The 27,669-nt window shown below is 43.6% G+C and overlaps 1 protein-coding gene across 5 annotated transcripts in view; it reads right to left on the reverse strand.

The window, feature by feature from the left end:
• The window catches only part of GLI3 (GLI family zinc finger 3), a 277,561-nt gene that overhangs the window by 107,380 nt on the left and 142,512 nt on the right, over positions 1-27,669 (reverse strand). For all 5 annotated transcript variants that reach the window (XM_053218660.1, XM_053218659.1, XM_027071602.2 and 2 more), the window contains one exon: positions 17,830-17,935. In XM_053218660.1, coding sequence (XP_053074635.1) covers positions 17,830-17,935 — 106 coding nt within the window. The remainder of the gene's footprint in view (positions 1-17,829; positions 17,936-27,669) is intronic.

Here is a 27,669-nt window from a genome sequence, read left to right on the forward strand (position 1 = left end):
TCTGGAATTCTGGGCCCAGATGAGTATGAGTCTTCTGTGTTAATTTCTATTTTGGGAGGTTATTTCAAGAACCAGCCAGAGTATCCTTTCTCAGCAGCAATCTGGCATGCCGAGCATAGGTCTGTCTTCCACTAGCCGGTGTCGACTTTCTGTATACTCCATCACTATGACAATCCTCATAATAATTATTATTACTATTAACTACTGACTAGGTTGTTTTCAGGGTTGTCTCTTATGATCCTTGGCAAAATATATCTGACTCACGCTTTCTCTCCTTCTTTAAGTTATCCTTACTTTAAGGGATAATAGGGAAGTTCATCAAGGAACTATTATTAATTACCTAAATGGCGCTCCTCCAGAATAAAATCCCCAAGATTCGCTAGGTGACTCCGGCCTAGTAAAGGTAAAATGAGTGGGCCCGTTTGATTTGGCAGGCTATTTAGATTTCACTGGCTATAGACCTCTAGGACTCTACTATGTGCTAAGACTTTATGCCCCAGTATACCTATCAACATTCCAGAATTTTCACCCTTGGGAAGGTATCAGACTTTTCAAAAATAAATTAAATACGGCACCAGAGTATATCTAATGTACTAGGGAATAATTTGTCTATATTACTCAACAGAAAGGAAGCATTAGCTTCCACGTAAGGGGATGAGAATTTCCGTAGGGTCCTGACTATCCTGGCTTCAGAAAACTTTGCCCTGGGCACAGGGAGGAACATCCCTGTGGAAAAGCGACAAGGAGCCTGGCCACCAGAAAAGGGCCCACCAGGTGTACTAACTACTATCCCCTTCTCCACGGCGAAAGCCAGGATTCTGATGCCACAGCAGGGGCAGATTTAAGCACATGGAAATGTCTAAATGGTGTGCTGGAATTCCTGGCTTGATCCTATGACCCTTAGAGAATGTGTGCCTAGGACCACACACTTACTGCAAATGGCTCTTTGGGCTTTACGTGCCTCATTTGTAAAATGTGAGTCTTTGGCAGAGAGGATTTCCATTCGACCCACCAGGCTTAAAGTCTCTCTGGTCCTAAAATCGCATAATTTTTCTATGGTTCAAATCTTTTGTCCCTGTCTGCCACTGATGAGCTCCGACACCTCATGTGATGAAGTCTGTTACTTAAACAAAGTTTGGTTGAAAATTTAGGGACTCTTTTCTTGAGTGTCCTACAAATGGGATCTCATTTCCTTTCCTTTCTCTCTTGAATGGCATTTTCCATCAGCACAGCGACTAATGTCCCCCCTGGGCCACTCTGGACTTCGACTTTGATATTATTCCCAGGAGAAATGAAAGGGTCTGGTTTTATGCTGATTGGATTTGGATGGTGATTGATTAGAAAAAAGTGGGACCACGTAGCCACGCCAAAGGCTCAGTACTGAGCCACGGCTTAAACACTAAAGGAGCTTTTTACCAGTGAGTTCACAGCTATTAGATATTTTTATATTAACAACACTTTTCCCATCCAGGTTTGTGCATTTTATCTTTATTCTTTCAAATCCTGAAATTGCCTGGATAAGAGGGAGGGTTTATATATTATACACACACAGACACACACACACACAGACACACAGACACACACACATTTCTAAGAGCAGCCTGAACTTTTAGGGGAAATTGAAGAGGCTTTGTGTCAAGTACAGCTAAATCCAGCCTTTCCATATCAAACCTCTGCTAGAAAATTACTGTGCAGATGATAAGGCAGAAAGATATAATAAAAAGTGACTCTACTCAATTTACACTGCAATATTGGTATGACTGAATATTTTTCATTCAGGTGCCTGATAAAATCGCTAAACTGTATTGCAGATAAATAAAGGAGGCTTCTGTCAAGAATAAACACCATTAATCATGAAGTCTTACCCTCCGAGAGCCTGTGCTATGCATCTGCACAAATATGCCAACACAACCTGCACACAACACATGCTTCCCTCCTCTACAGTGTTCCAGGCTGAAGCCGTCCTCCCCTTCATCCTGGAGGGTTTAGGCAGCAACAGCATTTCCCAAACATTGTCTACACTTTAGGTTTACATTCCTGCAACTAGGCGCATTATTATAACACTTGGGAAAACTGGCTGTGCTCTTGGGGTAAAAAAACTTGACAATGAAAGAATTTTTTTTTTTTTTTTTGCTGATTACATACCTACAAGACACAATATATATGTGTTACATATGCTATATACTGTATCCCATCAAAGCCAAGATGCCATTGAGCTAAAGATGCAGCATTATGTTAGGTACCACTCAGAATGACAATACTTATCACTTTCAATTCTTGCTTTATACTTACCAAAAGAGGTCTTTTAGACTTATTCACACATAGATTTTATCATGGATCACTCCAGTACTTGCACAAAAAGGGAAATATAAGGAAAAATAATTTTGTTATGGATACCTGAAACTTCCTCACCGCTACCACGTCACCAACAGTGATCATGAAACGCTATAGATTATAAGTCACGTCCCAATTTCAGAGACGGGGACAGGTGGAAAAAGGACGTACCACTTAGACTAGACTCAAATACGGTAATATGATGGATACGTATTAGGTAATTCTGCCATTTGTCAAATACCTGTGACCCGACAGATGCAGGTGTTAAGTGCTATCTATATGCTCCTTCACTGAGTTCTTGATGGAAAATGGGATTGGATAATGAAATTGGGCTTCCATAGGGCAAATACCTAAATACCTAAGCTGGATTCAAACCCAGTCTATGATTTTCAACACAAAGGAAAACTACCCCAAACCAAACACAAATATGGGCATATATGCTTCCATACACCTATATTTTAACATGATTAAGGCTCTTTATTTTTTTTTTTATGTTTTCTTTATTTTTGAGAGACAGAGACAGACTGACAGAGCAGGAGCAGGGAAGGGGCAGAGAGAGAGGGAGACACAGAATTGGAAGCAGGCTCCAGGCTCTGAGCTGTCAGAACAGAGCCCGACGCGGGGCTCGAACTCACAGACCGCGAGATCGTGACCTAAGCCAAAGTTGGATCCTCAACCGACTGAGCCACCCAGGTGCCCCAACATTATTAAGGCTCTTAATAGAACAGATGGTATGGCTTTCCAGTTACCTTTTTACTCCAAAGGCAACCTGTTTGAATGATATTTAAAGGGCTCTCTGTGCTGGCAGCAGAGGGATGTGCAAAGCGTCACTTGGAGAGCATGAGGAAGAATGAGGGAGACATGCTCTGGGTGTGGGCAAGACTCTCCCCACAGACCTTCACAGAAGGAAAGAGGGGCAGGAGACAAAAATGACATGAGGGCCACAATATTTTCATATTCTATTCCTATTCTAAGTGCCCCACACAAAGGGGAACAATGAACAAATCAAAACTTGCCCATAACGGTGGGATGTTAAGGATCTTACAGATCATTTACTCCAACTACTCTATTTCATAGATAAAACCAAGGAGGCTCAGTGAGGTCAGGGACAGTGTTCAAGGATCCGGTTAATTTGTGACAGAGCAGAGAATGGAACTTAACTGAGGGCCACATTTATTTTGGAAAATAACGTAGAAACTGGTTTTAAGAAGATGATCATCACAAGCCATATGCCAGCAGAGTTATAGTTGAATTTTCTGAAATTACACTTTGAAACCCAAGAAAAAAGTATTATCATGGGCTAAGGATAACCAACTTTATACTGGGGTGTGCTCAGAGATGATTACTGAGCAAAACTGTAATCTGGTACAGGAAGTGTCATGGCAGCTGTGTTTCAGCTCATTGGGGGATCTGTTTTCAGAGCTCATTCCAACAAGAAAGCGCCTGTCTAAACCAAGAGAGGTTTAACTGCCATCTTCCAGACAAATCCTCCCTGGGTGACGAACTGTGATCCTGCAGAGTGAATGCAAGACTGGCGAGGGCCCCTCCACAGAAGGTCTGTGCCCCACAGTTTATGGCCATTCCAGGGCTCACAAAGATCAGGCACCAGGAGCCCAGTTCAAACCAGGCCCAGCAAAAAAAGGGGAGGACCCCAAGGAATCAGGACCGTGCCCTGGCTGTACTGTTTGGGGCCTCCCCCAGGTCACGAAGGAAGAGCTTCTATGTATAAATAGGTATTTATACTGAGTACAATTCTTATCACAGATTATATGTGATCAACCACTTTGAGCAAATTCCTGGGTCCTGATTTGGGAAGTTCCAAGTCAAAACTACTTGCAGGCACTCAACCAAGAAATGCAGGTTCCCAGGAAGGTACCACATACCCCACCTGCTTATTAGAGTCTAGACGCTCAGGTATAAAAGGATGGGTTCTTCCGAACCCATGTTCACCCAGAAGGTGAACAGATCTCTGACAGAACTTTGTTATTAAGACAGCTGGATTTTTTTCAGCGGTAGCACAGTGTTTTACCAATACCTGTAATGAAGGTAGACCTCATTACCCAAATATTTAATCTTTATTAACAGAGGTTTAAAAAGCATTAATTCATAAGCCTGGTAATTGCTCATCTCTGTCTCAGTCATTAACCATACTTCAGAAAATAACATATATGCACAAGAAAATATCACGGCTAGGATTAAGGTATCTGAATAATCTTTATGACCGTTGCTCATTATTTCTAAACACACAGAAATGCACTTTATGCAAATGAATGTGAAATTCCTTCAAAATGCAGATTCAACTTAAATGGAGCTAATGGGCTCTCCCCAACCCCCCCCCCCCCCCCCACTCCCTGCCCAGGATGATTTATGTTACTGAACTGGGCATGGGTGTCATACCCTGAACTACCTGAACTTCCCTCCTCCAACAGCCTTATTCACATGGAAAGGAAACCAAATGACTAGGATCACCCTTCAGCGACTTTAAAGCTCATGATGCTTCAACAGCAGCTGTGTTGCGAAACTGGAATGGAGTGCCACCCTCTCACTAATGAGGCTACCAAGTGTCTTTAGGTCTCCATGTTAGAGGCACTTAGTAAGCACCCTGCTTGGCAGGGACCCACGGCAGGTCGAAGCGATGGACTAATCACACAGGCTGGAATCAAATGGGCTGGAAGAATCTGGAGACTTGTGGCCCGGAGGAATGTAATTCATGCAGAAAAGCGTTGTCAGAGCAAGGCCAGGGAACCTCGTGGGAAGAAAGCAAAATAAACAGTTCAACAAAGAAAACAAAGAAGGGCCAATAGCCTTTTCTAAAGCTTGAGTACACTGAGCCTTCAGTGGGGCCCTGGGACAAAGGCCTCATCAAAGAACGCCCTTGCAAAGCAAACAGACCAAGAAGGATGTTTCTTTCTGATACACTTGGGGGGGAAGGGGTAGACTCCACTTTTCATTCCTTGCAATTCAGTGTTCACATACCTCCCTCCTCCCAACAAACAGAGAAACAGCATACAACAATAACCAAAATAACTGCAAAGTCCTATGTCTGCCTGGGTCAAAAGATGGGGCAAGGCGGGAAGGTTAACCCAGATTATGTAGGGCGTAATGTATCTTCTGACTGTTCTTCAGATCACAGGAAGCCCTTGGCAAGTGCACGAACTGCGCAGGTCAGACCCACACAGTCTGCAAGCCACATTCTAGAGAATGGGGCCAGACCCACGAAATGCTCAAGGACTCCATGTAGAAAATCCTCTCATGCAAATAGCATATGACATTCGTGCAAATAGCATATGACATTCACAGGGAGGGTAACTATCCGAGTTGGAGAGAAGCCCTCCGTGGGCTTAGCACTGTCTTTTACAGGAAGTTGGACCCCTTTTTTCAGCCCCCACACCCACAATTCCCGATTTCCAGTGGAACGTTGACTTAGATCATCCGTCTCTGAATACACGTAACTACATGTATCGCTGTGTCCTGAAATCCAAAGACTGAGGTGACCCGATTTTGGTCATTAAAACAAGATTAAAATACTTTAGACTGACCTTCTTGTCCCCTCTTGACTACTTCCATTAAGAAGGAAGATCATGTGTACTAATCCCAAGGACAAACTGAAATTACCACACAGAAAATGGATAGAAGTGAGCTCTGTGTGGATGCATAGAATACATAATATATGTAGTCAAATAATGAAGATACAGAGAATACTTACTTTAAATTTTAAAAATCCAATAAACATATTAGGTACATAAATAATATATTCCAATATACAGCTGACCTTGAACAAAATACAGGTTTGAAATGTGCAGATTCACTTACCTACAGATTTTTTTCAATAAAACAGCATATTACAGTCAGTGTGTTTTCTCTTTTGTGATTTTCTTAACATTTTCTTTTCTCTAGCTTACTTTATTGTAAGAATACAGTATATAACACATACAACATAAAAAATATGTATTAAAGAACTGTTGCCGTTACTGTTAAGGCTTCTGGTCAACAGCAGGCCGGTTAGCAATTAGGGTTTTCAGGGAGTCAACAGTTATACCCAGCTTTTCAACTGCATTGGGGGGTTGGTGCCCCTAATCCCCACATTGTTCAAAGGTCAACCGTAGTTCTAACATTAATCTGTTATATCCCAGGAAAATATGATGTAAGAAACCTTTTAAAATCAGACTCCCTCTCAGAGCTCTGATAGTCTTTGTAACTGATTGACAATTTTGAATTTGTTTCTGAAAACTTTTACTGGTGTGCACCACTTATGTGGCAAACGTGTAGGCTAGGAATATGGGAATTTTGTTCTAAGGGGGAGCCAGAGAGTACTTTGAATAGAGGCAAGAAGCATTTTAGTAAGCCAGGAATGCTTTCTTTGGACTCTGTCTTAAAATGTAAATCATATTCAAGCAACATGGTTTGGTGATTTGTTTTGCAAATGAGGCAGATCATTTAACTGCTAGTGCCTCTCTCTCCTGCTCCTTCCCACCCCCCCCCCCCGGCCACCCTGGCCCCATGTAATAGAGATGCTGTTCATTTCTGATGAACTTGGCGATATTTGGGTACTATTTGAATGTCCTGAGAAGAAGAGTATTGGTGGTTCCCTGGCTAGACCCTAACTCATTCCCAGGCAGTGGGAGATGCACATTAGCCGTGTAAGGCCCTGGGGATCACTTAACCTGCAAGGACTTAAGGTAACTCCTTCAGGCAGAGCTCTGACTACCAGGGGGTGACGGGGCCTGGGGAGGATGGGGCTCCTTAGGAACTATTCACAGGTATAACTACTGCCCAGTGCCACAGGGCTCTCAGAGGTGAATCTATAAAACCCCCTTTAACTGTGATTCTATACAATAATGCATTTTGGTATTAGTTTAGATTTTCAGATTGAGGCTAACCTTCCAATTCCCTTAGAGCAGTCCCAATGGAGAACTTTTTAATGAATCTGTGATCTCTCTGAGGCTGTATAATTAAGTTTTAAATATCTATAACTTATAAACATGTGAAATGCTGCATAAACCAGAATATTAAGTGACTGGATTTTAGAATATCTGTGGTGTTAGATTACAGACCTTTATTTTTTTTTTTTTCTTTACTGGAAATGCACTCTCATGCCCTAAAGGCAGTTTCTGCCACTTCTTAGCTATTCCTGCACATTCTTTTCTTCGTGCGTGTGCATGTGTGTGTGTGTGTGTGTGGAGGGAGACAGAGACAGAAAGGAGGGGAGAGACAGCAGCAAAGGGTAGAGATCTAGCATTGCACTTGATGTATTTCCATACCAGAGGTTCAAAAACCATGCGAGCTGGGTTAGCTCAGGAAGCAAACATGGGACCAATAAACCATGGGACCAAGGTGTGGATTTTTACCCAACTGCAATGTAATGATACCCACTATTATTCTGATATGTCTTTAACAAAGATTACACCAAAACTACAAATGGCCAAGGTTTTTTTTTTCAATGTTCTTTTCAATACAGTTATCTAATGAATGTTCTGCCAAAACACCCCCCTAACTTTAGGACTCAGAGAATGTGTTTCAAAACTGACCTTTTCCCCGATGCTTCCTTTCCGTATGCCCAGGTCCGTGGCATCACCAAAGATGCAAAGATCTTGCTCATGTGTTACTTGAGATTCAGAAAGTTAGCAAGGGCAGGTTTCTAGAAACAAATCTGCGACCATTTTATTTTCTGACATATGAATATGGTTGGGGGCAGGGATAGGGATTCGAGAGTAACAAAAAAGAAATGAGTGACAGGCAGTCCTGTGTCATAGGCCTTTGTTCTCCTGGGGAAAGGTCTGAAATGAACTCAGCCTGCTGTGCCGCTATAGGAAATGGCATGTCTTTGTTTAGGTGGAAAAATCGGGTTCTGTTACCTAAGTGAAGGAGAGAGGGCCACAGCGGGCAGGGCGGCTTTGGTCCGGGTGGTATTCATCACAGGGAACTCACCTGAAAGTGTCTTCCCTTTGGGACAAACCCCGTTCAAGTTCCATTTTCTCAAACGCATATTTTGAAAAATAAATACAACCATGGCAGTAAATTTCTGTTTTCTTTGAAGCCAGGCTTAACATGAGTGGAAGCATTGTACTCAAAGAAAAAAGTCTGTTACAGTCCAGTAGCCCCCAGGCCCCCTGCAACAGGTTTGACAGCAGGCTCTATAGAGCCGGCGGCTTCCGGTTCAGTGACCGTGAATACCTCCAGTCAATATCTGCTCCCAGACCTGACCGCTGAGCGCAGCACAAAGAACACAGGAATTTTATCCAAGAAGCTGCCGCTCAGACTCTGTGAATGTGCGCTATAATTAGGGCCTGCTTTCTCTGCAACCGATGACCGAATTCAATATTTCAGTCATTAGAAATACTGCAAAACAGAAAGAAGTGCTATGCCCTTGGAGTATACGTTTATTTGTTTCGTGTTCATTTCTTGATGCAGAATAAGAAATGTGTACTGGTTGGTCTAAACTTAGGCCGCCAGGCTCACTCAAATGTCTAAAGTTTCAGGATTGAAACTCGCCCACCTTTTCATACTTACACAGGGAACTTTGCATGAAGGTGGTCTAAAGTCGTTCTTAAAAATTAGGCAGGCTTTCCATTTTTTCCGTTAATCATGAGAAATGATAACCAAACAATAAGAGCTATTTGCTTTTTTTTTTTTAATTTTTTTTTTTAACGTTTATTTATTTTTGAGACAGAGAGAGACAGAGCATGAACAGGGGAGGGTCAGAGAGAGAGAGGGAGACACAGAATCTGAAACAGGCTCCAGGCTCTGAGCTGTCAGCACAGAACCTGACGCGGGGCTTGAACTCACGAACTGCGAGATCATGACCTGAGCCAAAGTCAGACGCTTAACCGACTGAGCCACCCAGGCTCCCCCAAGAGCTATTTGCTTTTTTAAAGTGACATGACAGGCAATGAAAAAGGGTTGGGATTAGCAGTATGAAAGTCTAAAAGAAGAAAATACTGTGCACGTGTTCACAGATTAAAAAGAAAGAAAAATACAGGGCACCTGGGTGGCTCACTTACTTGAGCATCTGACTCCTGATTTCGGCTCAGGTCATGATCTTACAGTTCATGGGATCGAGCCCGGCATCGGGGTTCTGCTAGAGTCTGCTTGGGATTCTCTCTCCCCCACCACCACCACCCCATCCCTCCCTCACTTGTTCATTTTCCCTCTGTCTCTCTCTCTGTCTCTCTCTCTCTCTCTCTCTCTCTCTCCCTCCCTCTCTCAAAATAAATAAACTTAAAAAAAAAAAAAAGATAAAGCAGAAAAAGGGGACAAAGGTAGGGCTGGAAAGGGGGTGGTATTTTCGATTGGGGTTGGCAAAGTATCTTTTAGGCTTTGCAGGCCATATTCTCTCTGTCTCAGGTACTCAACTAGGCCCTTGATTGCTAAAGCCACCACAGACAACAGTAAACAAGTGGCAGTCGCTGTGTTCCCATAAAACTTTATTCACAAAACCAGGCCATGGGCCTGTACTGGGCTTACAGGGCAGTTTGACAAACTGCTCAGTCGATGGTCTTCAAAGAAGACCTCTCAGATAAGGAGACATCACTGCAGACAAATGTATGACATGAGGGAGCAAGCCATGGCTATCTGAGGGAAGACGGTCCCAGGAAGACACATGTGGTGACCTAGTCCAACATGGCTTACGTTCTATACAGTACACCGTTATAATCGCTGACCATTATTTACCCATGTTTTAATACAGTCTTCTCAAATGTAAAACTGTTAGGCTTTGCCCAATAGGCTACCAATTGACGAATCACAATTTACCAGCCCACCCCCTATGGCTGGATATGTAAACTTGCCAGTTGTTTGGTGTCCCAAATTCTACAGCCGCAAACATTGATGTGTATCTGATTTTTCCAGCCATTGATAGGCTTATCGGGTCAAAAGGCTTTTTAAGGCTCTTCACGCTGCCGTATTTCCTACCTTAGAAATCCGCATAAGACACTGACAGCCAGTGACACTGAAAACTTCCTATCGGGTACTGTTACAACTATTTGTGCTCATCGAGGAAGCATAGACTAGACCAGCAAAATCTGCAGTGTTGATTTTCACAAACAGAGGAAAATAGTCAAGTATAAAGGGGGTCATAACATCTGATGCACTACTTACTCCCAAGCCTTGTAATCTCTCTGGGTCAAGGCCTCTGTATCTTTACAATAAAGTTGGTAGTATCCACCCCATCATAGCATTGCTCTAAGAATTATAGGAGATAATTATGTCAAGTGTCTAAAATTGCACCTCGCCCATAGTTAATTAGGCAAAAAAATGTCATATAACAGCTATGGCCATTATATATTTTCTCACGTTGTATTATCTATTCATTTCTTTCCCCCCCCCCTTCTTTTTGGAAGTGTGCTACCCTTTTTAGGTTTTCCATTTAAGATTGTTAATTTCATTAACTTTATTTCCATATGAAGGGCCGGGGAAGCAGCAATAAATGTATATTAAATGGTACCCAGTCACATTAGGTGCCTATGGACTTTTACCACCAGTAAATGATTTAGTTCCAGGGAATGCATTGCACTAAGGAGCATCACATCGCTATAGGCGCTCCTAATATAATCTTAATATTAATTAAGCTTTTGATTTTGAGTTCTAAGTGTGCTAGCCTTGTTGGCATAAAGGTGATACACTCTCGTCAGGCTCTGGGCTGATGGCTCAGAGCCTGGAGCCTGTTTCCAATTCTGTGTCTCCCTCTCTCTCTGCCCCTCTCCCATTCATGCTCTGTCTCTCTCTGTCCCAAAAATAAATAAACGTTGAAAAAAAAAATTTAAAAAGGGGCGCCTGGGTGGCGCAGTCGGTTAAGCGCCCGACTTCAGCCAGGTCACGATCTCGCGGTCCATGAGTTCGAGCCCCGCGTCAGGCTCTGGGCTGATGGCTCAGAGCCTGGAGCCTGTTTCCGATTCTGTGTCTCCCTCTCTCTCTGCCCCTCCCCCGTTCGTGCTCTGTCTCTCTCTGTCCCAAAAATAAATAAACGTTGAAAAAAAAAAAAAAAGGTGATACACTCTAACAATAGTAAACAAACAAAAACAGGAGAAAGACGTTGGCAGTGATCCTCTAGTGGCCTAAGACAAATAGCCCATCATCATTCCTGAAAAGAATATTTATGCATAAGGCGTGGATCTGGCCCAGCATATGCAAAGAAACACACAGATAGTCTTTGTACTCAAGAGATGTAATTATAATCAAGTTCATTTCTTCTTTTTTTTTTTTTCTTGGCAGGGCGAGTGGGTGTTACACAATATTTGCTATAGCTATTTGATGGAATCTGTCATTGTACTTTACCAGTCCTAATAATGTTTACGGTAGAGCACTGAATGGAAAAAAAGGACTTTCCTTTGTTTATCTTACTTATTATTTTTTTAGAGAGAGAGAGTGTCCACAAGCAGGGGAGGGTCAGAGGGGGAAAGAGGGAGAGGTGGGGGAGGGAATCTCAAGCAGGTCTGCGCTCAGTGCAGAGCCTGACAGGGGGCTCAATCTCACGACTGACCATGAGATCATGACCTGAGCCAAATCAAGAGTCAGACGCTTAACTCACTGAGCCACCCAGGCACCCCTACTTTGTTCATTTTAATTCTTTTTTTTTTTTTAAGTTTATTTATTTTGAGAGAGAGTGTACTTGAGTGGGGGAGGGGCAGAGAGAGAGCAAGAGGAAAAAATCCCAAGCGGGCTCCAAGGCTGTCAGCTGAAGCCCAACACAAGGCTCCATCCCATGAACTGTGAGATCATGACCTGAGCCGAAACCAAGAGTCAGACACTCAACTGACTGGGCCACCCAGGCACCCCTACTTTGTTAATTTTAAATTGTACTATTCAAACAGTCCAAACTGGTTATGCCCCCAAATACAAATACAAGGTTCTGCTCAATCTCTGTACTTTACTGGAGGGAACAGAAACAGAGAAACCACTATCATGTGTATGGGCCCATCACAAAATTTTAAGTAAGTGGCCAGACTGAAGGCTGCTTTGAACAACTTACATGTGCTCATGATAGGGACAGGACCTAGGAAGACAAGCCAGGTGCTGATTTCAGGGAGGGCAGGAAGAAAAGAGGGAAGGGAACTGAGTAGCAGCACAGGCCACCTCCTTACTCTTCCTTTGTCTAAGCTTTTACCATAATGATGCATCTTTTCTTTGACCTTTCTCTCCCTGGAAAGAAATGTATTTATTCATGCTCCAAACTTGCTACTCATCTTCCTGCTCTCCTCCCTAAAAGGCAGTCACAATCATGGGGCAAAGCCTTACTTATTTCCAGAGCACTCGATGTCACAGCTAATATTAATGATCGGCTGTGCACGGAGTCCTCTCCCCAGGCGCCAGGCTGCGGACCACTTTCAGTAGGAGGGACACCTCTTCTTGCTTAGGTGGAATAATTCCAGTGAGTCGGGCAGCCCCGGGAAGAGCCACATTGACTCAAGCGAGAGGATAAAGAGCCGCCGAATAAAATGGAACATGAGCGCTCATTTCTCCAAAGAAGAGGGAAGATGAAACTGGCTTGCTGAAATGAATGAGTGACGTGGATGGTGATATGGGGCAGCCTATGTGGCTGCAGGCTTGGGCACAGTGTGGCACACACCCACAGCTCCAGACAAGGGCAGCTCTAGGCTCAACTGGCAAGCTCTGTGGGGCTTCGATTATTGTAATGGGTTAGTCACTAAGGACCCCGCTTAGGAAAATGAATTGCAGAGTTCAGTATGAAACAAATGGACTGTCTGAAATTCAATTCATATTGGTCCATAAATGAGACAACTCTGCGTCAAAAAAAATTTTATGTAAAAGACAGACATTTCTCCCAAGTAAAAATCCAGAATAAACGTGGAATTTAAAACTTTATAATTTGCGTTTCTATTAATACACTATGTTTAGTTTATTTTTATCTTTATTTTTTTAGAGAAAGAGAGCGAGCACCTGCACCTGCAAGTAGGGGGGAAGGGCGGATGAAGGGAGGGAGAGGGAGAGGGAGCGAAAATCTTAAGTAGGCTCCATGCTCAGCCTGGAGCCCGACCCTGGGATCATGACCTGAACCAAAATCAAGACTCGGATGCTCAACCTACTGAACCATTCAGGCGCCTCTAGTTTTTAAAAGGGTGCGTGCTTAAATGAATTCTAACTCTAATTAAAAAAAAAAAAAAAAAAAAAAAACGAAACAAAACAAAAAAACATGCACTCAAAATGCAAGAGAAAGAGTACTTTCTTCATTGAAGCAAGGTAAGTCACTTAAACATCCAACTGTATTCTGGGGGAGAGGAGCATTAATATTGCGATTGTCTAAATTTCCAAGTGAAATCTGAAAATACAATAATGTTTGGCCAAGAGAGCATCACCCACCCCCACAGATTACAATAAGGCCTCCTGGAGTTATGCAAGGCTGCACCCTGATAACCATGCAAGGCATGGAATACACAGAAGACCAGGAAGGAAAAATCTGCTTGACTCTGGATATACATTCAGGTTCTGTCATTAATGCTCCAAAAAATCTCAGTAATATAATAAGATGCATTCACTGGTATTTTTCCAGAACATTACACTTTTCTAGATTTATCTACTGGGCACAAGTCCTGGTGAAGTCAGTGGAGAGTAACTTTCAGAAGAAAAGGGGAAATCCCCCACCTCCAATGTTTCTTAATTTCCAAACTACTTCAATTAAGTAAACACAAAGCAGGAATCATATATTTTATATGACAACCTTTCTGCGACAACTCAAAGAAAGATGATGTCTACATTCCATGTCCCACTTGTAAGTCCATGAATTTAAAATCATGATTCTGAGTTAAGAAAGGAAATACTAGCAAATTCTACGATTATTTCCAGGACACTCAAAACAATGTGAGTTTCTAGACTCTGGTCTACACTGCCTAACCGTACACTGTGGACAATGCCCTGAGAGTTAAGTAGGGTAAGCTAAAGGCATTGCATTTAACAAGCTGGGTTCTAAGGGACGCATTTCAGTACATATTTATAAGGCTTGGTGGTTATTATTAGGCTGTAATTGTAGTTGTTCTAACACCTAATAAGCCATGGTTGGAAAAACAAAGGCAGGTTAATTTGTGATTTCCTCTACTCATTCAGAGGCAAATTAAGTGTCAAACAGCTAATACAGAACATATTTCATTTTATGAGATTTTAATTTAATTCTGCACCATATCGTTGATGCCTTAATATAGGGTGGTTTATCTAAAAAGAGAAGCAATTTATAAACCTCTTTCAATAGAATCTTTAATGATAGGATATGATAGCATAATTATCACAGTGCCTGCCATCCTTCTAAACAGAGATCTGTCAGTATTTCCATCATCAACACAAATCCTGTTTTCAAGAGACTTATAATTTAATTTTTAAAGCTGGCACCAGAAGGACAATTATGTGTACAAAATAATGAGAATATCCTCAAATTCTGTCTTCTTATAATTAAACATGTTTATTCTAAAAACTTTGTAAGCTCACTTGGCCTCATTTTCTATGAGAAAATTATATAGCAAGCCATGTTGGAACTCACGTTCTAGATGAAAGCATTTTACTTTTCCAGGATACTGCTTTACCCCTAAGCATAGATGTGCTTTTTTTTTTTCTTTTTAAATTTTTTTAATGTTTATTTCTTTTTGAGAGAGACAGAGCACGTGCACAAGTGGGAGAGGGGCAGAGAGAGGGAGACGGAGGACCGAAGCAGCTCCATGCTGGCAGCAGAGAGCCTGACGTGGGGCTCGAACTCACGAACCATGAGATCGTGACCCGAGCTGAAGTTGGATCCCCAACTGACTGAGCCACCCAGGCACCCCCAGAGGTGTTTTAAGATTCTAGCAACCGAGCCATACTTGCCTAGATTACTCTCCGCTCCTAAAATGATCACAAGCGTCTACTTATAGCACCTCAGAAGGTGCAAAGGCAAGAAGGGGTTCATGACTGAGCGAGGCGAGTGTTTCTGAGGCCCCCACTTCCTGGAATGCTAACCCCCAACATTTGTTTAGAGCTCTATGCTCTTAAAAGCGTTCACATGAACATGACTTCATTGAACTCTTCCTGCAATCTGGGAGAGTGGGGTAAGGCAGAAAACCTCATTTCCAGGGGATGAAACCAATCCACTCGAGAGTAGGTTACCAGAGTTCCCAGCACAGGTGAGTGTGAATAAAGAAAGAGTGGGGGATTGGAGCTCATCACGACTCCCGGATGGGCCACCTGAGTGTTACTGAGCACCTTTTTCGCAAGGTACCGGCCAAAATGAGGAACAGCCTCGGGGGATAGCCAGTAGGGGTGATACCTGAATTAGAACTTGAGGATGAGGAGTTTTAAGCAGGAGTCTGCCACCCCACCAGCGAGGGAAGGCCACTGAGGGCAATGCATAATGCATAAGGAAGATTCTGTTACAAAGGCACATGGGATCTGAGATGTCCCCTAGCCTTCTGGAGTCAACTGCATAAGCTCATTGTCCCCACCCAGATCCCTGCTAAGGACTAGCAGTCCCAGGAAGGCACAGACCCACCTTCTCACTATGCTCTGCACACAGCAATGGCACTCCTCTCAGAGCTCTCTGGGGCTCCTCTGTGGGCTCAGGATTATCTACTGGCCCTATATTATGAATTTTGATAACTATCTGTTTAGGCAGCTAGCAAACAATTTAGTCCATTGCTGTGAAAGCATCCTAATGCTTGGCTGAACACCAGGAAGTCCTGAAATCTATAAAAATCCCAGCTTAGCAGTCATACCTGAGATGCAACCCCCAACCCTAGGACTTTCCAAACTTGACCTGCCTCATCTTGTGGTGTTTTTATCACAGGTGAGCTAAAACTGAAGGTACAGCAATCAAGGTCTAGAACACAAGGTGTGGGCGACATGAGGGCTTGCTACTGCATTCTGCCAAAGAACCAAGGCTTGGGATTTTTATTGGTAAACTCATATTTGAATTTAATAACAAGGCGAACTATAATGAACCCATAGGAATTAGTTCATTCTGTCATATAAACTCATTTTGGTGGGGGTTGGGGGGGGGGGGATTGCTCCATAACAGGGTTTTTGAAAGAGTGAACAATTCTGAAATCCCACAAAAATCTGATTTAAGTCACCACATCACAGAGACTGGAGTCTGGGAGGAATCTGCCACCTGCATCACCAAGGCTGATCTGGCCCTCGCTGGCTCCGCACCACGGGGCAGGGCCTCCTCGGAGACCTTTGTGGTCCCATCTGCCCCACAAAACCTCCCTACAACGGGGTGAATGACATGGCGGGTTTCAGCCTGAATTTGGAATTTCCTTCCCTTTCTATAGGAGCTTTTAATTGGCCTCATGGTTTTATTTCAGTATATTTTTAGCAGGCTTCAGAACCCTGTAAATACTCACTCGTGTTCCAGTGAAAAGTCAAAGAATAAGTCACGAGTCTCCGTATTCTCTCTCTATAAATACCCACTTCTCCGTTAATGCTTATGGAAGTCTGCACCACAGATTTATTACTTACCTCCAGGCAAATCTGCTCTGAAATTACAATTCAATAATGGGGGATGGATCCAAAAAACTGTTGGTAAAATATTATATGTGTACTTGGGCATGTAGTTACGGCTGTTAATATCAATTAATTCTGTTCACAGAGGAGGACTTGTTTTAAAACAACTTCATTTTTCTTTGGCATATACGTAATTACACAGCTTAACTAATAGCCACGGAGATGCAATCTACCATCTAAATAACCAGCATTATTCTTCAAAGTATTATTTGTGCTTTTCTAACTTTACTGTCTCAGAATGAAGGGTGATTACCAGATCTAACTAGATGTATACATCAAGGCCATTAGTAAGGGAGAGCCCCTCCCAGACCGCAGCTCCAGTAATCACAGTATCTGACAATGTTTCTGGACATGACTACCAAAAAAATAGCATTGCAGTTTGCAAGCCGAATACTCTTTTTACCCCCAACCTGAGTACGGTAATATTTATTTCCACAAAATGTTCTGCTTTTTTTTCTAATGTATGTTATCAAAGTCATGCTTTCCTCTTATCTTTGTGTAAATCGCGTGAGCGATCGCAAGCGCCATTTTGTTGGGGAGACATTCCCATCCGTCAAGTCACTGTTGGTGGACACACCGTGGGGGGTTATGAAAATTTACCACAGCATTTTCATTACAATTCATTGGCGAGCCCTGGGACAGGACTTCCAGGTAATCTGAGTTTTAGCAGGAAAAACTTCAAACCCAATCTCTCCCAGATCCATATTCTGAGTAGTAACTTCCCATTAGTAGGCCCCTACTTTTTTAATTTAGTATTTACAGCCCACAGAACACACGTCAGCAAAATATATAGTGAATACTTGCCAGCCACCTAGTGTGATAGGCATTCTTCAGGAAGCAACGGGGATTTGCTTCAGTGCGTCCAGGAACAGACAGGCTTGCCGTATTTCAAAAGTAAATCTTATACTTCTATTACACCTTCAAAGCCCAGCAGCCGCACTGTTGACAAAAAGTCGTGAGACAGAAAAAGCTAGTATCCCGTGCTGCTTCATTAAAGGGTAAAGTTTTATTACTTACACATGCAATGGAGGAATCGGAGACGGGTCATAATGGTAACGCCCCTCATGATGTCTCGCATCAATCGGCACAGGAGGGTGGAATGCAGGAAAGAGATGAGAAGGGTCTGAAAAAGAACGAAAATCCAACATGGGTAAGAGGAACACCCTGAAACAGAATCCCAGCCCACGACACAACACCGTTATACTGTCTTGACAACTTGGGTGGAGTCCACTTTAAGAATTTGTGGAAGAACTCTTTAAAGTGCATTATGAGGCTACGGGTACTACGGAAGTATGACCAAGCACACGGCACCTGAGAAGGTGGAGGCTAGGAACGCAGTAAACCCAGACAGGAAAGTAAGAACAGGGACTACTGTGTGTCCCACCCTGGGAGAAAGCCTGGAGGAGCACAAGGGCTGGAGGGAGCCACAAAACCAAAAGGAACGGACGACAAGACTCTTACTTTCTTTTAAATTGTACCGTCAAGTGAAATTTAGACAACGATGTAATACACATACTAGCTTCCCTTCTCCCATATCCCTGATGCTTTTTAAAGGAAGCAGTATTTTCTAAAGTCCCTGCTTGAATGCATGGGTCTACATACACGTTATGTCTACACTTACATATAAGTGTATGATACACACACTATTTTAAAGTTTAAATGCACGATCTCCTCCTTCCCGTCCTGGGCCAGACCTCCACAGTCCCACACAAGGGCAAGGGCAGCCAATCTATAGGCTAGCCAGAGAAATGCTACAGGGCCTGGCCGGAAGAGGTGAGCTGACCCCTCTCGGACTGACAAAGAGAGGCTGGGAGCAAACAGAGGAATGCTTCCCCCACAGCCCTGACATTCACCTTGGACCCCGACCAGCCTCCCTCCTGCTTAGGCTGGTGTTTAGAGTTTCCTGGGGTCCTGTGTGTGCACTTACTTCCGGCCGCTCCTCTACTTCACTACAGTAACGTAAGCACACGGTCTCCTACAAATCTCATCAAGGGCTTTTTTTTTCTTCCCTAAATAGTGATTCACTGCAAAAGCTGAAGAGAATTTTGCCGCATTTTATTCTTAGAAGCACGGCTGATACTCGAGTTTTCCCTGAGTTTCAAGAAGCAAAGTGACGGAGCAAAGATGCGTCTCCACGGTGATGAGCCTTGCGTTACGGCAAATATGCCAAAGCCTCTCTTCAAATATTATCTCCCACACGTGTCTGTCCTGGCAGCCTGCACAGAACCATCCTGCTGCTACTGCCCCAAATCTTCCCCGGGAATTGATGTGCACACCAGAGGTGCCTCAGGAGGGCTTCAAGCATTTTCTAAATGTCTGAAGGTTTTGCCTAAACCTGAGGTAGCAGGTGGCGCAGAGGATCCCAAGGGAGGCGCTGCGAACAGGTTCTGAGTGGTGGCTGGAAGAAGTGACACAGAACCTCTAAGTGGGGAATGGGGGGCTGTGCCAAACACAGACCGGCACCCACACCGTGGATTTGCATAAGCCCCCATATCCGAGTATTAGGTGTGCATGGGGTGACTTTGGGTGTTTTTTCATTTTCCTCCCTATGCATTTCTCTTTTTTCTAGATTTTCTTCAACAAGCCATCTCTTAGAATGTAAACATAATAAACTCTTTTAAGTTTTATGTTTATTTATTTTTGAGAGAGACACAGTGTGAGCAGGGAAGGGGTGGAGAGAAAGGGAGACACAAAATCCAAAGCAGGCTCCAGGCTCTGAGGTGTTAGCACAGAGCCCGAACCTACAAACCCGTGAGATCATGACCTGAGCCAAGATGCTTAACGGACTGAGCCACCCAGGCGCCCTATAATAAAGTTTCAAAAAAAATTATGAAATTTTACTTCCCTTGTGTTGAACTTTGCCCTGGCTGCCTTCCTTTGAGAATCTACAAGTATGGTTATGAGGAAAAAATACAATAAGAGTGAAAAACCATTGACGCAGTGTTGACCGAACCAAGGAGGTGCGCAAAGCTATGGCTCCACCAGATTTGGAGCCTTTCTTAGAAAACTTGTGGGATTGGAAGAGGAATATTGTAACAAAAAGGTCAATTACTGACTGCATCCTGTGCTCGTTGTAAGATAGATGAAGGTGGGAGGAGTGGCAAATAGGGAGAGGAAGCATCATCCTGGTATGGTCAGGGCACTGCCACTGCGATACCACAAAGTGTAAGCCACTGTATAAATTCCACATGAAAAATCAATAATATATACATTTTTTAAATTGAGAAAGAGAGCACGAGCGAGCTGGGGGCGGGGGGGAGGGGCAGAGGGAGAGAAAGAAAATGATAAGCAGGCTCCATGCTTGGCATGGAGCCCAACTCAGGACTTGAACCCACCACCTCATGACCTGAGCCGAAATTAAGAGTCCGACACTCAATCCGCTGAGCCACCCAGGCACCCTGAAAAACTCAATTATATTTTAAGTGCACCACTCAGGACTTAAATCTAAAGGATGTGGGAGTTGCTCTTTTGTAATGCAAATCTTGGTAGCTGGAATGCTAAGTGGGAAAGTTTACCCCACACTGTTGTCACATTCAGCGTGCCACCTAAGTCGGTCATCCTGCAGAGCCAAAATGTCCGACCTCACATAACCATTTTCCATGAAAATTAATCCATCCTTCTGCAAACAACATACAATCGACTGCAGCAATTTTTCTCACTAGCTTGAAGGTCTGACGCACATTCAGTGAAATATTTCCTGGTTTTAAATTCTGAAACAGGCCTAAATGAGTCAGATTCAAGTCAGATAAGGCGGTTGGCCACCAGACATGGGGGCGGCTCTTCTTTCTCTTCTCCCCTTAGGGGTCGCTGCTCCTGCAAACGTGCTGGCCTCCAGCAGACTTCGAACTCGGCACACCTTCATCAGCTCTTAGCAATCAGAGAAACAAACCCCCTAGCACTGTGTTTAAGTCAAGCATTCACAGAGTCTGACCCTCCTCCTAAGGCTTTCTCCTCCACATTTTCCATGGCCGTGGTGAGGGACGTTGTGACAAACACGTCAGAGCTGGAGGAGCTTTTCACTTCTCTCCTTGTTGGCTCTTGGCCGTGGACTGCGTGATTCAATTCTCTCCAGCAGATAAGTGGGTGTCGACCGTATCTGATTTTCTCTATGTGGGTTCAGCGATGAATTACGACAGGGCGCAAATCCACGTTTTTCATATATGCGGGGCTCGAAATGTGTGGATTTATTCCACATTCGGTGTCTGCCTCAGACATCCAGGAAGTAACACTCCTTATCGTTTGAGTATTGATAATGAAGTGCAGTGATTATGTGCACACAGGCGAAGACCAACCTGTTAATCCTATAAAATCAAGGGTGTACCCAAGCAGCATAAAAATCTCCTCCCCAGGAAGACCTGGAAGGGCTATTGTGGACATCTGAAAGGCACTGCCACCTTGTCACTTTCAAGAAGTTAGTGTGTCTAACAAGATTTTAATTCACTCTTATTCTCTCCCTCCCTCCTTCTTTCAGAACCAAAGAGCAAACGGCCCAGCGCCGCAAAACTCTTTTGAGAGGAAAACAGAAGACACAATTATTGGGGCATTTTATAGTCGTTTCTCACTGTTGAGTTTGGTGTTTGGTGAGCTTAAAAATTTAATTCTGACTGGAAGTATGGGATTGTTTATGTCCTAAGGAAATCTGCGAACTGTGCATTCTGGAATTAGGGTAAATAACAAAAATTAATGGATCTCATCGGACTTGAGCAAAGACATCTGGCCTCAGTTTAAGTATTTTACAGTTTCTATTTGTTTCCCTTTTGATTTAGTCTAAAATAACTTCTCCTGGACTAACGAACATCTGTGCAAAGAATTACACTTTGTGGGTCGCTTATCTGTGGAGACCACACCTCGGAAGCTACTTTCTGGGAAACTGCGATGGAACATCCCTCTTCCAGCTCGAGACATGCTTGAGCACAGCTGCACGGTACCGACGAAGGGAAAAAAAAGAGTTCGATCCTGTGCTGTAACACCCGTGGCATCACGTGACATCAACCCTAACACATTTCTCAAAAATAAAAAAGTTCCCGAATCCTCCAACGCTGGGTGCTCTCCTTGCCTCTTGGCTCGTCGCCTCTGCGCGGACGATCGGCAGCGTATTCCATCACGGGCCCAAGAAGCTGTCCAAGAAAACCCACGCGACAAGCACAGGCCCGTGTCGCCAGCAGCCACCATAATTATCCCCCTCACGGGTTATTATTTACACATGAGCAGCGCAGCTGTGCACATCATAACTCAAGTGTATGTGCAATAAGTCACCGCACCGCAGCCATCTCCTGTTCTGGCCCTTGACAAAACACCACATGATGACTTTTCCAAAGTCAGGGGACAACTGCTGGAGCAGAAGGAAGTGCCACTAAACCTGGCTGCCTCCTATTTATCATACAATTTCCTGACTGATGGTTCCACAAACCCGCTGCTAAGTGCTGTGTACTCTACTGTCAGCAAACTAACGGGCTAAATGGAAGACAGGGAGAGTAATGTGCAGAACTGGTGGAATCAATTTTACTGAGGGAATTAAAATTCTACCAGGTGGGGGTGAGTCTGCGGAGCCGCGGTAAGCAGTCAACTGTACATGCTTATGGTTGCAAAGATGATTTATTGCATGCTTGCAAGAAGCTTGACTATTAGACTAAAATTCCTCTTCTACTAAACCGAGACTTGAAGAGTGTGTGTTATCCGAGGCTCCAGTGCAATAGTCTTTAAACCCCATAAATATGTAATTGGCTTGACACGTGTTTAAATGGAAATGCATAGTAAAAATATTTGTGCTGGGTATCGTCGTCGGTATTCGGTTTCGTGCTGCCTGTCATCATACTGCGCATTAAGGATCTCATTAGGAATGAGAGGCATTGATTTTTAGGTCTCTGCACAACAGCCTGGGTTGATCATAAAACCTGTAGCCAGAGAAAGACACTTGGAGATTTATCTTCAGTTGCATCTTTCTCCCCAGAAAATAGTTTTAGTATCCTCAGGCTGTAAGATCTCTTAGATGCCATTCTGGAAAACTGCCTTTTAAGGCTTGAAATTTCCATATAAAAATCGTAGATTAAAAAAGAGAGATCAAAGTAGGCTCACTTCGTGCCCTAAAGGAGGATGATTCACCAGATGGCACTTGAGTGGCCGAAAGTACCCAGGAAATAGCACAGGGCCCACAAGAGCAAAGTGCCCAAGTTCTCCTGGCTTATTTAAATACTGAAAGCGTTTGCACATTGACTTCCGAAGTTATTCGAGAACGGAACTAGAGATTATTTTTCCTGTCATTAGGGTAAACCCTGCCCGTAGGAATGTCCAGTCCCCCCAGATTCACTCAATTGCCTATCATCAGCAAAAATATCATTAAAACCCCACGTGGCCAACATCCACTATACCAGAACCAAAATAATCACCCAGTGACTACCAAATGAGAGGTCTCAAGGAGGACAGAGAGAGAGAGAAAGAGAAAGAGAGAGAGAGAGAGAGACCCTTCCTCCTCCAGTGAGATGGTGAAGAGTTACCAGGGCCTTGTCTCCCCCTCTTCTGCTTTGGGCATCTCCAACCATCACATAGATGCCTGCAAGACCTTTGCCTGGGCTCAGTGGCCTGAAGGAGGCATCACCCAGTGAACGGACTTTAACACCCAGGCTCCTTCACACAAAAATCCCTGTATTCCCGCCCATGGGCAGGAACATGCTTATGAACAACATGGCACCAGAAAGGAGACGATCTAGCCCCTGAGGACATCCCAGGGATGCCTGACCAGGAATGTGTAGAACAACAAGGCAGTCTATGGCCCTCCTAGTCTGCAATGAGTGGAATCTTAAGAGTGGCATCCCACAGGGATCAGCTGTGAACCTGCTGAAACCTCGCCCAGTGGACTCACCCCATGGAGCAAGAGGAATCTTCTTTCTGGTCTTACATGAATGTGAAATGGAACCAGAAACATCTCCAGTGTCATTAGTGTATATCATCTTGTTTATAAGGCCTTCTGGAGCGTGGTGCAAGTTCTAAGAAGTTGGTTCTAATACAATCTAGAAATCCATAGAGATGTCTTGAACTTAAAAAAATTTTAAAAAGATTATTTTGTCACTTTATACCATGGCAAGAGCCTTAACTTGGAAAGAATATGCTATGGGAGGGATCTGCTAACTACTGTGTGTGGGCCAGCTTTTGCAAATAAAGTTTTTATTAGAATACACGTATGCTCTTTTGCTTACAAATTGCTTATTTCTGCTTTCACACTACAATGGCAGAGTTCACTAGTTATGACAGAGAACACATGTTACCTATGTGGCCTTTTACAAAAAATTGTTTGACGGACCCTGTCCTAGAATACCACAATAAAGTAATTTTCAGAGACTCTTACTTTTCGGAAAAACCGCCCGCCAATTTTTCTCTCCTATCCATGTAGTTTTGGAGTGACAACACTATATATGTGAAGTACTTATATGTCACTTTGTGTCACTTAAAAACATCTTTATAGTAGGAGTTTCCATGCTAATAATTATTCTGAAAAGGGATACTTATCCAGTGATTTTAGCAAAACCTATGCTAAATAAATTCTAAGATAAGCACGATGATGGATGAAATTGACTATAAATCTAGCAAGTAGCAGCAATATCATTTACACTTGCAAACTTGTTTCCTTATAAACTAAGTAACATATACACAAAGTTTCATAGAAAGCTAATAAACAACAAACACTATACTATTTCTAAAACCCAATCAATTTTATTTTTGGCAACTATCCAACATTCCTGAACCTTCTTGTATCAATTTCTACGGGCATTCCCCACTACTCAAATAGCAATCTTTCTATCATTTCTTCCATGCAAGCACATAGGCATATTACTTAATATTTTAGACCTCGATGCTACCCAGCACTACACTCTGGTCATACCATAATCCATCCACACCATGCTTCCAAACAAACGTAATCATGTATTTCCACGAGAAAATGACAAATAGCCCTCTGCCTTTACCACCTAAATGTGTCCTGGGTAATGAACAAATAAAATGGCTGATTGCTCTCCTTTTTGGTTCTTTCTGACTTCCTTCATCAGCAAGCCTTTGCACATTTCTCAGCCACAAATCTTATCCACTAGATTCCCAATGGCGGAAACAGACCACATCTACCTACTGGCCAACCAATGGAATCCTTCCATCCACCCTCTGGAATGTGTCTTGCCTATCTATGATCCCACATATGTGCATCCATGACAGTGTTGTTGTTTCTCGCTTTCCTGCCAGGATAGGAGAGAAAAAATAAACAGAAGAAAAAGCAGCACAGAGAAATGAGAGATGGTTCACAGCCACCATGCCTAAACGGAATTCTCTGAGGGAAATCATGTGACAACATACAAGGAATCATTAAAAGGGACACTAAAAGTGACAAATCCATTTACTTTGAAATACGCTAACAGTGTATTTCCAGTGACAATCAGTAAGCCTGGAAATTAAAAGGTGGGAATTGATTACTAATAACAAAGTCTTCTATCAATGACCATTTATTTGTGCAGCACAATTCAAAAGCCAAATTCATAGCTCTAAAAATATACAGTGGGATTTAATGCCGATAAAATGAAAGCAGAGGATGAAATGTTTGCAGGAAAAATGTTTGGTATCTCAGGTCTAACTACAGAGGCCTTGGAGACACAATGGACTCAAAAAGTTGCCTGGTTTAGTTAGTAAGCCAACAATTAATCAACAAAGGTAAGGTCTAGAAGTTGTATCCTATCCAAAATCAATCTACTCAAAAACTCCACTTTTTGACTGTTGCAAAATTAGCAGAAGCAGGTAGTGAAATGTGATAGCAAAGGAATACATTGCTTTATATTTTATAAAACTCATACACATTTCCTCATGGGATGCTCTTGGCAACCCTAAGAATCATTTCCAAAGCTTTATTATTATTCCCCTCAGTTTTGTTTCACTTTATTCCCTATTATCATGATAATCCCGAGAATTAAGAAGGAAAACTTCCATCATCTGCCCAGAAAATTAGAAGACCTACCCAACGCTGCATAAAACTAAGGCCTTGTGATCCAAGTTCATGCTCTTTTTTTTTTTTTTTAGATTTATTTATTTATTCTCAGGAGGGGGGAGGGTCAGAGAGAGAGAGAGAGAGAGGGAGACAGAGAATCCCAAGCAGGCTCCACGCTGTCAGTGTAGAGGAAGATACGGAGCTCGAACTCACGAACCCGTGATTATCATGACCTGAGCTGAAATCAAGAGTCAGATGCTTAACCAACTGAACCACCCAGGCACCCCGTTGGTGCTCTTTCAATTTCCCTGGCAGAGCACACTAGAGGTGGCAGAATTCCAGGCACTATGAAGCCCCAACTGGAGTGTCAATCCTGCTTCTAGAGTAGGAAACTCGAGGAGATCTCTGGCACACAAACCCAGTCCCTCCTGGGAGGAGAAGAGGGGCCGACGTTCGGAGCATCATGGAGTTTACCTGTGTCTTCCGTGTCCCACAGCACAGGACGATGCCACTAATCCAAGAGAGCCACCCATCCGAGTCCACTTGAGAAATATTTTGATGGCAATGGAAAACCAGGAGTGACCTCAAGGGTGGGCTGGATGGTGTCTTTGCGGCCAATAAGAAATAAATGCAGCATATATTCAGCTCAGTATCAGACAAGAAACTGTTGAAGAGTAGATTATTGATTCTCCCCTCCCCCACACTTTAAAGTCCACTATCCACCCCATTTCTAGTTCCCATCAACCAATCCCCAAAGGTCTTCCAAAGTTTTCCCCCATGAACGGTGATTACTAATAATGAAAACAATCGCAAGTGTAAGTACAATTCACTGAATACCTGAATGTGTCAGGTGCTGTACTAAGTCAGACTCACGACCTCGTTTCTGCCTTCCTAAGACCCTGGAGAGCAGGTATGAAGAATATGCCCATTCTTCCGGACAAGGAAGATGGTTACGGGTCTTGTCCAGGCAAACGCAGGAGAGCATGACATAGCCGGTGTCTTTTTCGCTCCAAAGCCAGTGCCCTGAGACTCTACTGACACTGTCAAGAGTTCAGGCTTTTTATCATTTCTTATCTAACCTAACATCTCCAGACTTATATCCTTAAAACCTACAGTGGCCATGTCCCTCCCTGCCCCCAAAGTCTGCAGTGGCCCAGGAGAACCTTCCAGATCCAATACGACCTCCCAGGGGCAGTCAAGGCCCCCAGTAACCTGGCTGCATCCAGAGACTCCCCCATGCTAGTGCTCCTGTGCGCAGCCGTCCATTGTTTCTGATGCTGTCCCCTCATTCGAGAACAAACGCCCTCTTGCTCAATTCCTACTCTGTCTTCGAGACTCATGCAAATGCCACCTGCTTAGTGAAGCTTCCCTAGGGACCCTCATACGGAATATTTGCTCCTTCTTCCCTTCTCCGGCATGCAGGTGGGGTGGAACCACCTGTGCAGTTCTGTCTGCACCTGCTCGTGCTCAGTCATTGCCTCTCCCACCAGACTCTAAGCTCTCAGACGGCCCTTGCGCCCCTACGCAAGCAGTCTCCCTCGCACAAGTACGGGACCACTCAAGACTGAGCTGTAGGCATGGCTGTGGGGGATAACCGCTCCCAAAAAAGACAAGCGCTTACTCTGTCCCACCACCATGCCAGGAGACAAGGAAATGAGTCCCTGTACTGGCAGGCACACTGTCAGATCAGGATTGTCCGCTTTCCGTCCCAGGCTATCTGGGGCACGGGGCCAGGTGGGGTGTCGGAACCCCATAAATATTTATTATAAGAAAGGTAAAGGAGGCAGGGAAGACAAGGAAGGAAACTGAGGCCACGCAATGGCAGCGGTGGACCAGGCCAGTCTCCCACGTGGGGGCTGCAGATTGCTCCATCACTGCACAGGCCTTCCCACAAAAGC

Source organism: Acinonyx jubatus, chromosome A2 (assembly GCF_027475565.1).
Source record: "Acinonyx jubatus isolate Ajub_Pintada_27869175 chromosome A2, VMU_Ajub_asm_v1.0, whole genome shotgun sequence".
Classification (NCBI taxonomy): Eukaryota; Metazoa; Chordata; class Mammalia; order Carnivora; family Felidae; genus Acinonyx; species Acinonyx jubatus.